General features: G+C 35.0%; 1 protein-coding gene across 1 annotated transcript in view; it reads left to right on the top strand.

The window, feature by feature from the left end:
• PECR (peroxisomal trans-2-enoyl-CoA reductase) overlaps positions 1–14,367 on the top strand; it is an 18,009-nt gene extending 3,642 nt beyond the window's left edge. The window contains exons 2-8 of the mRNA XM_039844717.1: positions 59–192; positions 543–708; positions 5,679–5,760; positions 7,930–8,026; positions 9,170–9,280; positions 13,221–13,332; positions 13,813–14,367. Coding sequence (XP_039700651.1) covers positions 59–192; positions 543–708; positions 5,679–5,760; positions 7,930–8,026; positions 9,170–9,280; positions 13,221–13,332; positions 13,813–13,949 — 839 coding nt within the window. The 3' untranslated portion in view covers positions 13,950–14,367. The remainder of the gene's footprint in view (positions 1–58; positions 193–542; positions 709–5,678; positions 5,761–7,929; positions 8,027–9,169; positions 9,281–13,220; positions 13,333–13,812) is intronic.

Genomic DNA, 14,367 nt, shown 5'->3' with positions numbered 1-14,367 from the left:
GGAATTTGGACAACCAATGAGAGCATATTTACTCGTTCTTTGGCTTTTTTCTCCTCAGGCTGTAATGTGGTCATTGCGTCCCGTAAGTTTGATGTATTAAAATCTGCTGCAGATGAACTGAAGACTCTCTTGCCCCCTACCAACAAGTCTCAAGTCACTCCCCTACAGTGCAACATCCGCAAAGAAGAGGAGGTAATGCAAATATATCTGTATCATTGACTCATTCACTTTTAATATATAGTAGTGATTCCTAAACCTGACTGTGCTTCAGATTTTCCTATTGTAACCATCTCAGATGAGGTTCACAAGAAGCAGAGCCTGTGAAAGAGATTCTTCTAATGATTTATTGAGTAAGTCACCTCAGGAAAAGGAAAGAAAGGGAAGCAAAATAAATTTAGTTTTATGATCTTGTGGTATTGTGATACTCGGGGTTACCCATTCATGGTAAGAGATTGTAAGCTCTGTTACTCTCCTAGAACAAGACATCAACCCAAGTAGCAAATTAGGTTATTAACCAGTTGGCTTTTAATGTTTTTCTTTAGGTGAATAATTTGGTCAAATCTACCTTAGATATTTATGGCAAGATCAATTTCTTAGTAAACAATGGAGGAGGCCAGTTCATTTCTCCTGCTGAAAGCATCACTTCAAAGGGATGGCATGCTGTCATTGAAACCAACCTGTCAGGAACCTTCTACCTGTGCAAAGCAGGCAAGTGTGATTTGTTTAAAGGTTACAGACAATACTGAAAGAGGAATTGTTAGGGGCTTAGAAGCTCCATGTCATTGACATTTACTGCCCTAATTTTCCCACGTACAACATAGAAATGTAAATTGCTACATTTCCAAATAGTAATTTGGCAATATTTATAAAGTATGGATGGCTTTTGAATTTGTGATTTTATTTCTAGGAATTTGTCATGAGAAAATTATTAAGGATCTGTACAAAGATATGGCTATAATGTTGTTCATAACATTAAAAAGAACTCTCACATTTAACTTTCTTTTTCTTTAATAAATGAATATGTTAAAGCTGTTATAAGAACCTGTTGATTAATTCAGTCAAATCTTAAGGGAGAATGCCAGAGTCCACATTCTTTCTGACTAACAACTAATTAGCATGTATGTATAGTCTTTGTATTAAAGGTTATGTTTCATAGGCGGTGACATTAAACTCCTGAAGTTAGGTAATTGAAGTGTTTCCTTACAAACTATCCAAGACATTTTTATGATGCAGAACATAGAACGAGTTTATTCTGACCTAAAGGATCTTCACCCCAACGTGGGTTAGACTTTGTATTCTTAGTATCTCTAAGCCAAAGGTCTTGAAGGCATTCCCAGGCTTCATTATATCTTTAAAAATATAAAGATCTATATTAGTTGTGATGCAGGATTGGCTGCTCCAGTGTAGAGACCCAGAAAAGACAGTTTAAAGAAGATAATGAAGGGGTTCAGAACAGTCTCTCCAAAATGTGCTGCTTTGGCATGTGGATTATTTTGAGCTGCAGGCATTTGAGACCTGGCAGGTTCAGGAAAAACATTTGCCCCTTCCTTAACTACCTAGAAGAATTTAAATTGGGGGCCTTGCCCATTCTAAGAGTTATTACCAAAGATACCTTTTTATGACCTACATATAGGGCAAGACAAACATCTAATTACTGAACATATGCTGTTCTTATTCTTCAGAGACCTCCCTCTCCTCTCTAGAGACCCAAGGTCCTTTACCTCATCCTTAGCTCAGAGTGGCATATATACTTCATTTTAACTTTTCATCTCAGAACCGCTCAAGTATGTGGAGTCATGACTCTCTCATGTATGTGGGGATCCCATTCGTATGTGTATAATTAAATCTGGTTATTTTTTCTAGTTAATTTGTCTCATGCAGATTTTATTATTAGGCTAGCCGAAGAACCTAGAAGGGTAGAAGGAAATTTCTCCCTCCCTAACGCATGAAAGTTCAGGTAGGTAGTTTAGGGATAGTTTTGTAGTTCCATAGTCATAAGGACTGTGATATTGTGATTTATAAATACATCTTCCATCCACAGTTCCTGGCCAACAGCTCCCCAAATCCTTGGAATTTCTTGATCAATAAGAACAATGGAAGCATCTTTTGTCATATTTGGTCTCTTGTTCTCAGTTCTTGAAATTGATTCAGAGCCATTAAGGTGAAATGGCTGTCTTGCTATACATAACAAACCCTTATCAACCATAACTGAGTTAATGTTAATGAAGTGACTTTTGGAAATCCCCTAAAGATGGGAGTGGTACTAGTTGCCAGGGAACCAACTATGAATAGAGGGTTAGCACTTTCAGTCCTGCCTCCTAATTTCTGGGGAGGAGAGAGAGGTTGGAAGTTGAATCAGTCACCAATAGCCAATGATTTAATTAACTGTACTTATGTCGTGGAGCCTCCATAAAAGCCCAAAAGGATGGGGTTCAGAGAGCTCCCAGGTTTGTGAACCATAACATTTCCACACACCACAATGCTGGGCCCCAAATTCTATGAGGACAGTTAGTTCCTTTGTTTAGAACCTTGTCCTATGTATCTCTCTTCATCTGACTATTGATTCCTATCCTTTATTATTCTTGGTAATAAACTGGTAATCTGGTGAGTAAACTAGTTTCTCGAGTTCTGAGAGCTGCACTAGCCAATTAGTGGAATCCAAGCAGGAGGTCATAGGCACCTCTGATTTATAGCCACTCAGTCAGAAGCACAGGAAACAACAACCTGGACTTATGACTGGCATCTGATGACTATCTCAAATATCTTGAAGAGGTATCCTCGTAATGGCCCTGGAAAAGTGTCAAGGGAGAAACACAAAGATGATTTCAGAGTAAAATATGTAGGAGTTTTTAAGCAGAAGCAAAAAGTCAGTGTAAGGTAATTTGAATAAACTTATTCTTTCTTATGCTAATTATCAAATCATTTTACAAATTTTTAAAATATTTGATGTGGCACAACTGCTTTATTAATTTTCATTTCCGAACTTTTTTTTTTTTTTTTGGCTATTTATAACCATTTATTCTTTCAGATGAATTTTATGTTCTAGTTTCTTTCCCAAAAGTCCTGTTGGGGAATTTAATTGGAATTGTGTTAAACTTTTCAATAATTTGGAAATAAGTAACGTGTTTAAATATTGTCTTCCCATTATGACATGTCTTTTCATTAATTAATTTTTCTTTTATATCTAAACGTTTGTGGTTTTTGTCATGGAGAGCTCATATTTTTTTTATTAAGATTCACCTAGATTTTTTTATGTCTATTGCTTTTTTGAATGGGCTTTTTTCCCAATAATTTATCAACTAGTTTTGTTGGTTTACAGAAGAATTATTTTTTTAAATTGATCTTGTAGATTTATCAATAGATCATTACTTACCGGTAGTAATTACTTACTGGTTTGTCAAATTAGTCTTTTGGGTTTTCTAGATATACGATTATGTTGTCTGAAGACAACTATTGTATTTCATTGATTCAGAGATACAGTCAATTGTGAAATGCACCATCATTTTATAGACTGTTAAAAAAGTAAAAACAGTACTTTTTGTAATTGTAAGATGCCACCAATTGCAGGACATATTGTAATTTGCAATGTGAAAAAGTTGTCTTTGATTTTAAATATATTATATTTCATGTCTTCTTTTCTAGTGGTTTTACTCCTTTTTTCTGTCATATATTAAGAATTGGTAAGAATTCCCAGTAAAGCATTAAGTATTAGTGGGGAGGCATCCTTATTTTTGCTTAAGTTTCTAATAGGAATTATATTGAATTGATCTCAGGTCTTTAATTAATCTAATACTCTAAAAATTAGATTTCTGTTGAAGTGAGTCCTGAGGTACATCTGTAGCCTCGTCTTGACTTGTATGAATAGAATGGATGCCTATATGTCAAATCGGACTTGAAAAATGATGCAATATTTAAGAATGAAGTTAACAAAAAAGTTTAAGACTAATTTGCTAAAAACTACAAAACATTACTAAGAGAAATGAAAGAAGATCTGAATAAATAAAAAGACATTCTGTGTTTATGAATTGAAAGGCCCAATATGTTGAGATGGCAGTTCTTCCCAAATTGATAGGTTCAATTTGTAGATTCAATGCAATCTCTATCATTTTTGTGGGTGTGTGTGTGTGAAAATTGACAAGCTGGTCCTAAAATGTATGTGGAAATGCAAAGAACCCAGAATAGTCAAAACAATTTTACAAAAGTAGAAAATTGGAGGATTGATTCCTCTTGATTTCAAAGCTACTTCTTGATTTGAAAAAAAAACTGTGATCCTGGCATAAGGATAGATGTATAGGTAAATGGAACAGAATTGAGAGTCCAGAAATAAGCCCTTATATTTATGGTCAATTGATATCTGTCAAAGGTGCCAATGCAATTCTATGGGAAATAATACTGTGGCAGTTGGATATCTACATGCCAAAAGACACTTACCTCTCAGCATAAATGAAAGTTAACCAAAAGTTCAAAATGGATCATGGACCTAGATGCAAAAAGTAAAATTCTAAAACTTTTAGAAGCAAACAAGGAAGAAAATCTTTCCGACCTTGGGTTAGGTAGAGTCCTAAGATACACTGCCAAAAATACCACTTATAAAATATAAAATCGATACACTGGACTTAAAATTAAACATGTTTGTACTTCAAAAGACACCGTTAAGAAAATGAAAAGATAAGCCACGGACTGGGAGAAAAGATATTCAAATCACATATCTGAAAAAGCACTCGTATCTAGAACATGCAAAGAACTTTTACAATTCAAAAATAAGAAAACAACCCGATTAAAAAATGAGCAAAAGATTTGAGTAGATTTCAGCAAAGAAGATATGTGAATGGCTAATAAGCTCATCAGAAGATGCTCAGCACCATTAGTCATTAGTCATCACCTGCAAATCAAAACTTTCACGAGATATCACTTTACATCCACTAGAATGGCTATGATCAAAAAGCCAGACAGTAATAGTGTGGAGAAACTGGAATCCTCATGCATTTTTGGAGGAATGTCAAATTGTGGAGACACTTTGGAAAGTAATTTGGCAGTTTTCTGAAAAGCTAAACCTAGACCCTGCATACTGCCCATAGATATATACCCAAGAGAAATAAAAACATGTTTCAACCTAAAGACTTGTGTTCATATCACCCCCCCAAAGTGGAAACTATCTAAATGTTCATCTGCTGGTGAATGGTTAAATAAAAAGTGGCAATCCATACAATGGAATACCATTCAGCAATAAAAAGTAACTATTGATACATGTCACAGTACAGGCCAATCTCACAAACGTTCCAAGAAGCCAGACAGAAAAGACCACATATTGTGTGATTCTGTTTATGTGAAATGTTTAGAAGAGGCAAATCTGTAGAAACAAAGTAAATGAATGTTTGCCGGAGGATGGGTTGTGCTGCAAATAGGCACAAAAGAACTTTTTGGGATAATGGAAATGTTCTGAAACTGGATTGTGGTGATAGTAACAGGTCTGTATATCTATTAAAAATCATTAAATTATGCACTAAGTGAGTGAAATTTATGATATGTGAAGTGTACCTCAATCAGGCTTTTGTAAATTAAATTTGGTAAATGTAAATTAAAATTTAAAATATATCAAATAAAAAGCATGCTGGAGCAGGATCAGAGAAGGGTTGGGACAGTATTTAATATAATTTTCATTTATCTGTTTTCTGCAGTTTACAACTCCTGGATGAAAAAGCATGGAGGATCTATTGTCAATATTACTATGCTTACTAAAAATGGATATCCAGGAGTTGTGTAAGCATTTTTATATATTTTTTCCTATGTGTCAAAGGTTCAGAAATAGCCAAAGTAAAACCAGTATATCAGTGAAGTAGTATTTAGTATCAATTATTGTGCATACATCAAAAAGATAGTTTGTGGACCAGGAGCACTCAAGCGAAAACATGGAATAAGGCTCAGAGGTATATTGTTATCAAGCAGCTTATCTGGTGAGACAACAGTGACTAGTCTTCACAGCGATTGTTTACAGTTTTTGATTTTTCAATAGTTACCTCATATACACCTTGGGAGACAGTTAAGCTTGCCTATGATTTCCAGAGGCAAAAGCAAGAAATGATTCAGTCAGGTTAGCTTTGCAAAACAAACTAAGTTAAGCTTTGTTTCTATAACTTAACCGGTTTTGTCTGCTCAGGGGGACTATTCAAGGCTGGTTTCCCTTTGCTTTTGATATTAACAATTGTCTTTGGATTTTGTCCTCTGAATACGGAGAGTCGGGTAGGGAAATTTTCTTAAAGGACTCATTTCATTACTCCTTTAATGAGTTATGATCTCAATATTTAACGTTTCCCTTTATTTGGACTTTAAAAATGTACTTCTGAAATTCTCATTCATATTAGGGGTGGCAGATTTACCAAGAAAAGAAAAACAAGCAAACAGGATGCCTTATTTAATACTCTTTTAATTACAAATATGTCCCAACTATTGATGGGGCATACTTATGGTAAAAAAAATTTTTGTGGTTTATCTTAAATTTGAATTTAGTTGAATGTCCTATATTTTATCTGCTGAACCTGATCCAGATGTTTCTAAATTGGTCCCTATTGTTTAGAAACCTCTGTGAAGGAGTGGAATGAAACTAACCTAATCTTCAAATTTAGATTTGAATATCATGAATATACTTATTTAATTTTAGGCATAACTGCTAAATTGTTACTTCATAATGAAATTTGACATATTTGACTCTTATTCCGATTATGTTAAATTTTTACATAGCAAACCGATTTTTTTTTAAAGGAAAGAAATCAAAGAACTAATGAAACTGAATCGGTAAATTTTTCATAATTATCCAAAAGGCCTTCCAGGTAGAAAAACAATGTGCCAGGGAGCTACTTGAAAACCACATGTACAACAGTTAAAAAATCTGGTTTAAGAAGTTTAGTTTTGCTCATTCCTTTAGTATCTTTTATAAGTTCTGATTCCTTTTATTTTTAAATAATTTTTTTTTTTTATTTTCCATCATGGAATCGTTATTTCTTTGAAATGAACCTATCTCGGTGTTATAAAAACAATGCATGCTAGTTTTTATAGATATAAAAAACTGTATAAGGTAGAAAGTCAAACCCTCTAAACCTTCTCATCCCAGAAATAACCCATTAACTAATTAAAATCATGATCTTAATTTCTGTATAATTATTAAGTAATCTTTAATCTGCAGGGTGATATTTTGGCACTGTGTAAATATTCTCTTTGACGTTATGATTTTAGCAACCATTGCTGATTCTTACCTGAATCATTGAGGGTATGAAAATGTTGATTTTTCTGATTTCATAATTAATTCTATATTTTTTAGCTGATATTCTTCCATAAAAAGATTTTTTTTGCCACAACTATCCCTTCTCTCTCTTTATATATATATGTGTTTATTAATGTTATCATCATTATTAATAACTTTTTTTGGTATACCACTATGAACTTACGGATTTCCTTTCAAATTCATTGTTTCAAATATATAGATTGTCTCAAATTTAATAGAAATTTGTATTGTTTCTACATTTGGGTATTACAGATAATTCTGTAATGAATGACATTGTATATATTTGTTTCATATTCGCGGAGGTATATCTTCAGTTGGGTTGCCGAGTGAAGGGTAAATGGATACCGTTAGGTTTCCAAATTTTTTTCCATTTTGCACTCCCATCAACAATATATGAGAGTGCCAGTTCTCCACAACCTTATCCAAATTGGGTATTTCAACTTCTGGACAACTGTGATGAGCATCTCCTCAGTTGTTGAAGGGCTGTCTGGATATCTTTTTGTGTGTAGTTGAACTGTATTGCTGTCTTGGCACATTTTTCTATGGAGGTTCTAATAATTTTCTTCTTAATTTCATCTAAGGCTAGTCTGTTTTTCCATTGTGCAAAGAAGTTTAGACTGATTATATTGTTTATATTTTGTCTTTTAAAGGCACAGCGCAGCTGCCAGAGAAGGTGTTAACAATCTCACCAAAACCTTAGCCTTGGAATGGGCCAGCGATGGAGTAAGGATCAACAGCGTTGCTCCTGTAAGTAGATGTTCTGTTTGAAAGCTGTTGACAGATTGTGTTCTTCTGGTTATTGTGTGTTGTCGATAGAGGTATTTGTTAATATGTATGTATACTAGAAAAGATTGGCTTTTAAAAATAGATAAAATTAGGAAAAGCCTTCTTTGATTTATAAGTATTGTTCGATTTGATTGTCAAGGTTAAATTAAGGCAGTGATTCTTGTATATTATTAGAATTATCAGTGAAATATTTTTAAAATAGTGATTATATATATAATATTTTTAAAATAGTGATATATATATAATATCATTGGTATGTTATAATTGGTATGTTAGTGTTATAAGTACATTATTAAACTCGTATATGTTCTTCTGAGACATTTTTAAGTTTAGTGTCTAAACCTTTATACTTCTAGAATATTCCTTCTCTTTGAATGAAAGATTATAAATTAATTAGAAATCAGTATGTCACCCCAGTATCATTTAGAATAAACAATACTGCTAAATTTCTTCATCTTACTTTTATGCCTCCTGTTTCTTTGCCTCCTCCCCATAACCTCTTATAGTTTGAGGCCAAAACAAATAACTTTATCCTGTGTTACAGAGTTTATAAAGTCATTTTCTTGGCTTTATAAACCCTCGAAAGCTAGTGAAAGCAATATAAAAGAATTCCTAAACAATTAAAATATTAGCTTATTTATATTGTATTCAAATGTTTTATTTGTGATTTCACTCTAGGCGAAAAGCCATGACAATATTGCATTTTCTAAGCCTCACATAACCATAATCCAGTCTTATATTGTAAAAGAGAGAAGCTTGGTGGAGGATAAAATAGACTTCCCTGTCCCATTGCTCCCAGCTAAGTGGCTCACTCATCTACTCGTGTAATTATGCTTTCAGAAACCAAGACTTTTATGAAAAAATCCAGGGTGTGACTGGTTATTAAGGAAGGGGAGGCCACAAAATGAGCATCCAGATAATCCATTCATAACAGCAATATTTCTTTGACAGTACTGAGAAAAATTACTATTAGAAATCTTAACTTTTCTATTAAACTTAAACCACTTAATTTTTGGTATGGGTCGATAGACTGCCTTGATGTCTTTACAATTAAATTTTAATTTTACATGCTTTATTTTGTTCCTGTTTTATTTTTAAATATAGGGAATTATTTATTCCCAGACTGCTTTTGACAACTATAGTTATTTGGCAGAAGACTTTTGGAGAAAACAATTGCAGAGAATCCCAGCTAAAAGATTTGGAGTTCCTGAGGAGGTAATGTGTATTTCTAACACTGATTAGAATTACCTTGGTTTGTACTTGGGAAATGTGTAACATTTTAGTGTCCTTTTTATGTAGTATGATTGGCCGATAGAGATGATCACTTCCCCTGTCATCAAATCATTTCCCTGGGCTTTCTGGCTCTTGGGGAGTATCCTGTGCTTTGAATACTCACAGAGGTCCTTATTCAGAAGGGAATGCAGTGTGAATTAAGAAAAGCATATTCTTTAATACTCAAAAATTGGCAGACTTTTAAAGATTATTCGCAGTGTGGAACCTGAAACCATGCCAGTGAACTTTTTGTATTCTGTTACATGAAAATCTATTGATCTTTCTTGCACTTTGTCTGGGTGTTTCACCTGTGGATGATTTCATAACACCAGGCCATTGGTCTTTTGGGAAATATTGGTTCACTGAATTATGCAGATCTTCTAAATGTTGACACACAATTCTATTCTAAGTGTTGACATTCGGTATCCCAAGATCACGTTTGGTAACATCACCACCTATCTCCTCAGAAAAATCTTTAAATATTAGGAAATTGTCAAGCTCATGATGACAAGTGCAAGTTTTCCAAAATTCTGATTTTCACTTGAAAGTTCAAATGTTATCATTGACAACAAATACTTTCATTGTTTCTCTTTGAAGTGCCAGTCTCACTGTACTCATTTTTGAAAAATGTCTGCCCAACATCCAAGTATGAATAACTGTACTTTGTTAGTCATTCTTCCAAGTAAAAAACAGTGTTTCACAGAAAAAGTGACTAGTTCCATTTGGAACTCAACCATTCTACTTCTATATGTAGCAGATGTGCTTAATGTGTGATTCCTATTTCATCATGCTGGATATTAAAAAGATGTAGATGATATGGTCAAGATTAATACAATTAATAAGTTTTACTGCTTCATCGAGGACATTCTAAAGTGAAACAGGCTTTCTCCCCACAATAAGTATTGGACAGTAAAGAATAAAACGACTACTAGTATAAAGAGATCACTTGCTCAATTTTGTGTTCCTGCCATGATTTGTGCTGAGGCTCTAACAGTCTTTCCCACCATTGCTTTGGCACCATTAGTACAGATATCAACAAAGTGGGGGGAAAAACCAAACAAATAAGGACTTAGTATTATTCTGAAACAAATTTTGACTTTGCAAATCTCCTGAAAAGGTCTTAGGTATACCCAGCGTTTTGCTGATCATGCTTTGACCAATAATGTAGGTAATACCTTCAAGAAGTTTGGTTGTGCAGGGAAGCAGAGATGATGGTAGCTGCCATGAGATGCAGCATAAGGAGAGAGTTTCAGCTTGTCTGATCAGGTGCTAGTAACCCTACGTCATGTTTTCGAGATACTTCTGATTGCCCAGCCAATCATCAGTGTCCCATTCGGGGCAGAACTTTCATACCGGACCATGAACCCAACTCTTTATCAGTGAGTTGCCTTCTTTTAGGAGAGTCAGAATGTAGCTATAGTTTTAAAAAGACCTGCCTTGACCCTCCATGGGTTCCATCAATATCTCTTGGAAAGGGATATTACAGCACATGACAGACCCTTCCATTGGCTTATAAGATCCTGCACACTCATTTTTACAAATTAAGAAACTAAGGACCAATGAGCTTCTGTAATTTGTCTAAGGCCATATATAGGTCATGGTACTGGGGTACAAACCCAAGCGTATTTAAAATCCTCATTATTGTTCATAAACAAAGCTGAAAGTAAACAGGTAACTAACTAAGCTAAAAGAGGTGTTACCCACATAAAGTGAGTACAAGTTACTAGTCTCTAATAGGCATTATTGATTGAGAAAGCTCTTGTGAATGACTTAGTACTTTAAGCCCATCCATCAAATGGATTCCATTCAAATGAATGTTACGAATACCTCTGAAGATATTACAATAACACTCAGTTAATTTGGTCATTTGATATCAAAATTGTATCAGTTCAGTTTAGCTCCATGTTGAGCTCCAAAAGTAAATCAGACATTGAATAGTTATATGTCTTTTACCTAGCAGATAGCTTTAATTCAGTGTTATTTAGTAATGCCTAGTGTATGGGCAATCACTGTAGTAGGAGCTGGGCAATGCAGCATCCCTTCATTTGAGGGGGAAAGATGCATACAGATTCTTTCATTCTGTTTACATTTATTAAGTGCTTATTTTATGCTAAACACCATCAAAGGATGGGCGCCACCACCCAATATTTGAAAACAAAATTCAGCATAAAGCCACATTTATTGCTGGTCATGCACAGTCTCTCTGAGCAGACTATGGATCTTTTGCTTTTTCTTGGGGGGAAATGTGGTTTCAGGGATTTGAAGACTTACAAAGCTCATGGTTACCTGGGTGAGCTGGTTGTTCTTTGGCTGGATTTAGAAAGGAGCTTATTGGAGTGAGGGTTCCTAACTGGCTAACTTTCAGAATCGAGGCGCTTTCATCAATTAGTAAGCTAACAAAACATGTTGACAGGAAGAGTTGTCAATGATAAAACAGGGTAAACTAGTCTGATGATTAACTCGTTGCTGTGGCTCATGTTTCTCTACCCTTTCCCAAAAATATAAGAATTTGTAAATTAATTCTATGCCAGTTCTGTGTAATAGTCACAAATGCAATTTTAGGCTTCCAAGTAGCCACATTAAGAAAAGTTTAAAAGAAGTGAACTTGGTCTTCATAATATATTTCATTTAACCCAGTATATTCAGAACATCATCATTTTAACATGTAATCAATATACAAAACTATTAATTAACTGTTTTACATTCTTTTCATATTGAGTCTTCAAAATCTGGTTTGTGTTTTATACTTATAGTACATATGGAAAGTGTTTTGGTAGCGCCATATGGCCAGTGGCCTCTGTTTTAGACCATGCAGTTCTATCCTAGCTGCTGGGAACTCAAGGATAGAGAGAATGCTATGCCTGCCCTCTAGGGTCTCAGAATCTCAAAGAGGAATAGCGTGTAAACAAACATGGTTACAGGGCTATGTAGAGGACCAGGACTAGGGTGGGGCAAGCAGGCCATGGACATAAAATTTAAGGACACACTCGCTCTTAGGGTTGTGCAAGTATAAAGTCTGCTCAAGAGTGAATGCCTCCTTAAATACTGTACCCTGAGCCCCTCCCTCATTAGTCTCTCCCTAGTCCCAGCCCTGCTTGGGAGCCTGATAAAATGGCAGATTCTGGGGCTCTGAGTTTACAATTCAGAAGCTTTCTGGTAGGATCTAGGAATCTGGAGTTTCAATAAGCATCTCTAAGAATTCCAAGGCAGGTGTTCAGGATCACCCTTTGAGAAACTCGACCTGTGCCAACAGCCTCACATGAGAGTTCCCTTACATCCAGTGAAATAATTTCTCTTGTTCACTGTGGTTTGGGGAGTAGATGTTGCTGAACTCATCCATGAACTGTCTTTTTAGGGGATGCAGGGGGATTCTGAAGTCCCTCTTGCAGAAAGCTCCTGTCGTCTGAGTCGCCAGGCTTTCAGCTTGCAGGACCATAGACTGAACAAACTTAATGGCATTTTATTGTTCTACAGACACATTGGCTATCTCGGGGACATGAATATAAAAGGCACATGGCGGCAGTGAGAAGTGGGTTGTGGATGGGCAGTGAAAGGTGTGGAAGGAACTGAGTTGTTTGAAATGGGAAAGAGCCAAGATTAAGCACTGTGTTCACTTTGGCTTCTTCACATTGTGTGGCTTATGTGACACTCTCAAAGGCTCCATCCTATCTTGCCATCATCTTCGCCCTTATCTCTTACTGATTTTCATGATGCTCAAATAGAAAAAGGCAGTTGTCACTGTACTGTCAGATTATGGTACACACACACTGTAGGATTCATGTTATAGCCACGTGCTCTGAGATGTGTTTATTCAAGAATAGGGAGCAACCCCAAATGGTGTGTATCTGCTTTTCTGTGTGCATGTGTGTGCTTCCATTTCCAGGTCTCCTCCTTGGTATGCTTCCTGCTCTCTCCAGCAGCTTCCTATATCACCGGACAATTGGTAGAGGTCGACGGAGGCCAATCTCTGTATGGTCCTGTATGTGAGATACCAGGTGAGCAGTCAAGAAATGAGTAGTCACTAACAGTATGCCTTTCCATGTCACATTTTCAAAACGTCTTGAGTAGCTACTTAAGAGATACAAGTTTTCTCTTATAGAGCATCATAATGTGCAAAATGTTTATATTCATGATATGATTTTTAAAGGAAATGTTTTTAGTCACAGACAATACCTAAGTATCTTTACTATAGAACTTAGCTTTATATATTTAAAAAAAATTTTGTAGTTTCAATGTAGTTTGGTAGAACTTGAACCATGAAAAATATTTTCAATATGAATATTTATATACAGGAGGAGATATATAATAAGAAGAAGTTGCCATGTTTTTTAGATTTAATTCCTTTTTAGATTTAATTCCTCTTTGTTCCTCCAATAAACAGCTTGTATATCTGAGCAGAAGAGGGTTTGGTGGAAAATAGGAGGACTTCTGAGGTTAATAGATTTGCGATTAACTTGAAGTTTTGTGCTTAAAAGATCATGACAACTGGCCCGAGGGACCAGGTGACCTTTCTGTTGTCAAAAGGATGAAGATGTCTTTAATGCCTAAAACCGAAAAACCGAGCTCTGAACTAAGGGAAGAAGGAGGTGTCCTATGTCCCCAAATGCCTTAACGTCTCAAGAATGCACTTCTGTACTTTATAGGAGCTTATAGTTTATATGGAAAAAATACTTTCTGCATTTTAAATGTTATCAATTGTGTCTATGCAAAAACTATTCCTGAAATAAATGCATTTTTAAAGTCCAAACCAATGCCCTTTAGCCTTTGATTTAAAGGAAATTTTTTAAGAATGGAAATTAACATCCTTTATGATTATACTTTTTATTTCTAAGAAAGGTATTTGAAAAATGAAATAATTTCAAATTAATAATAGAGGTATCATGATCTCCCAAAAGGTTGTAATATGTAATTATAAAGGTAGGCAATAAATCTAATTGTGGCATCATTATGATTCTGACAGCTAGAGTTATACAGTGACTCATTTTACCTGGCAAGTACTTTTGTATCAATAAAGCTTTATGGTAATTATC

Source organism: Pteropus medius, unplaced genomic scaffold (assembly GCF_902729225.1).
Source record: "Pteropus medius unplaced genomic scaffold, Ma_sr-lr_union100, whole genome shotgun sequence".
In the NCBI taxonomy this organism is placed as follows: domain Eukaryota; kingdom Metazoa; phylum Chordata; class Mammalia; order Chiroptera; family Pteropodidae; genus Pteropus; species Pteropus medius.
This window is presented reverse-complemented; position numbering and strand designations above follow the sequence as displayed.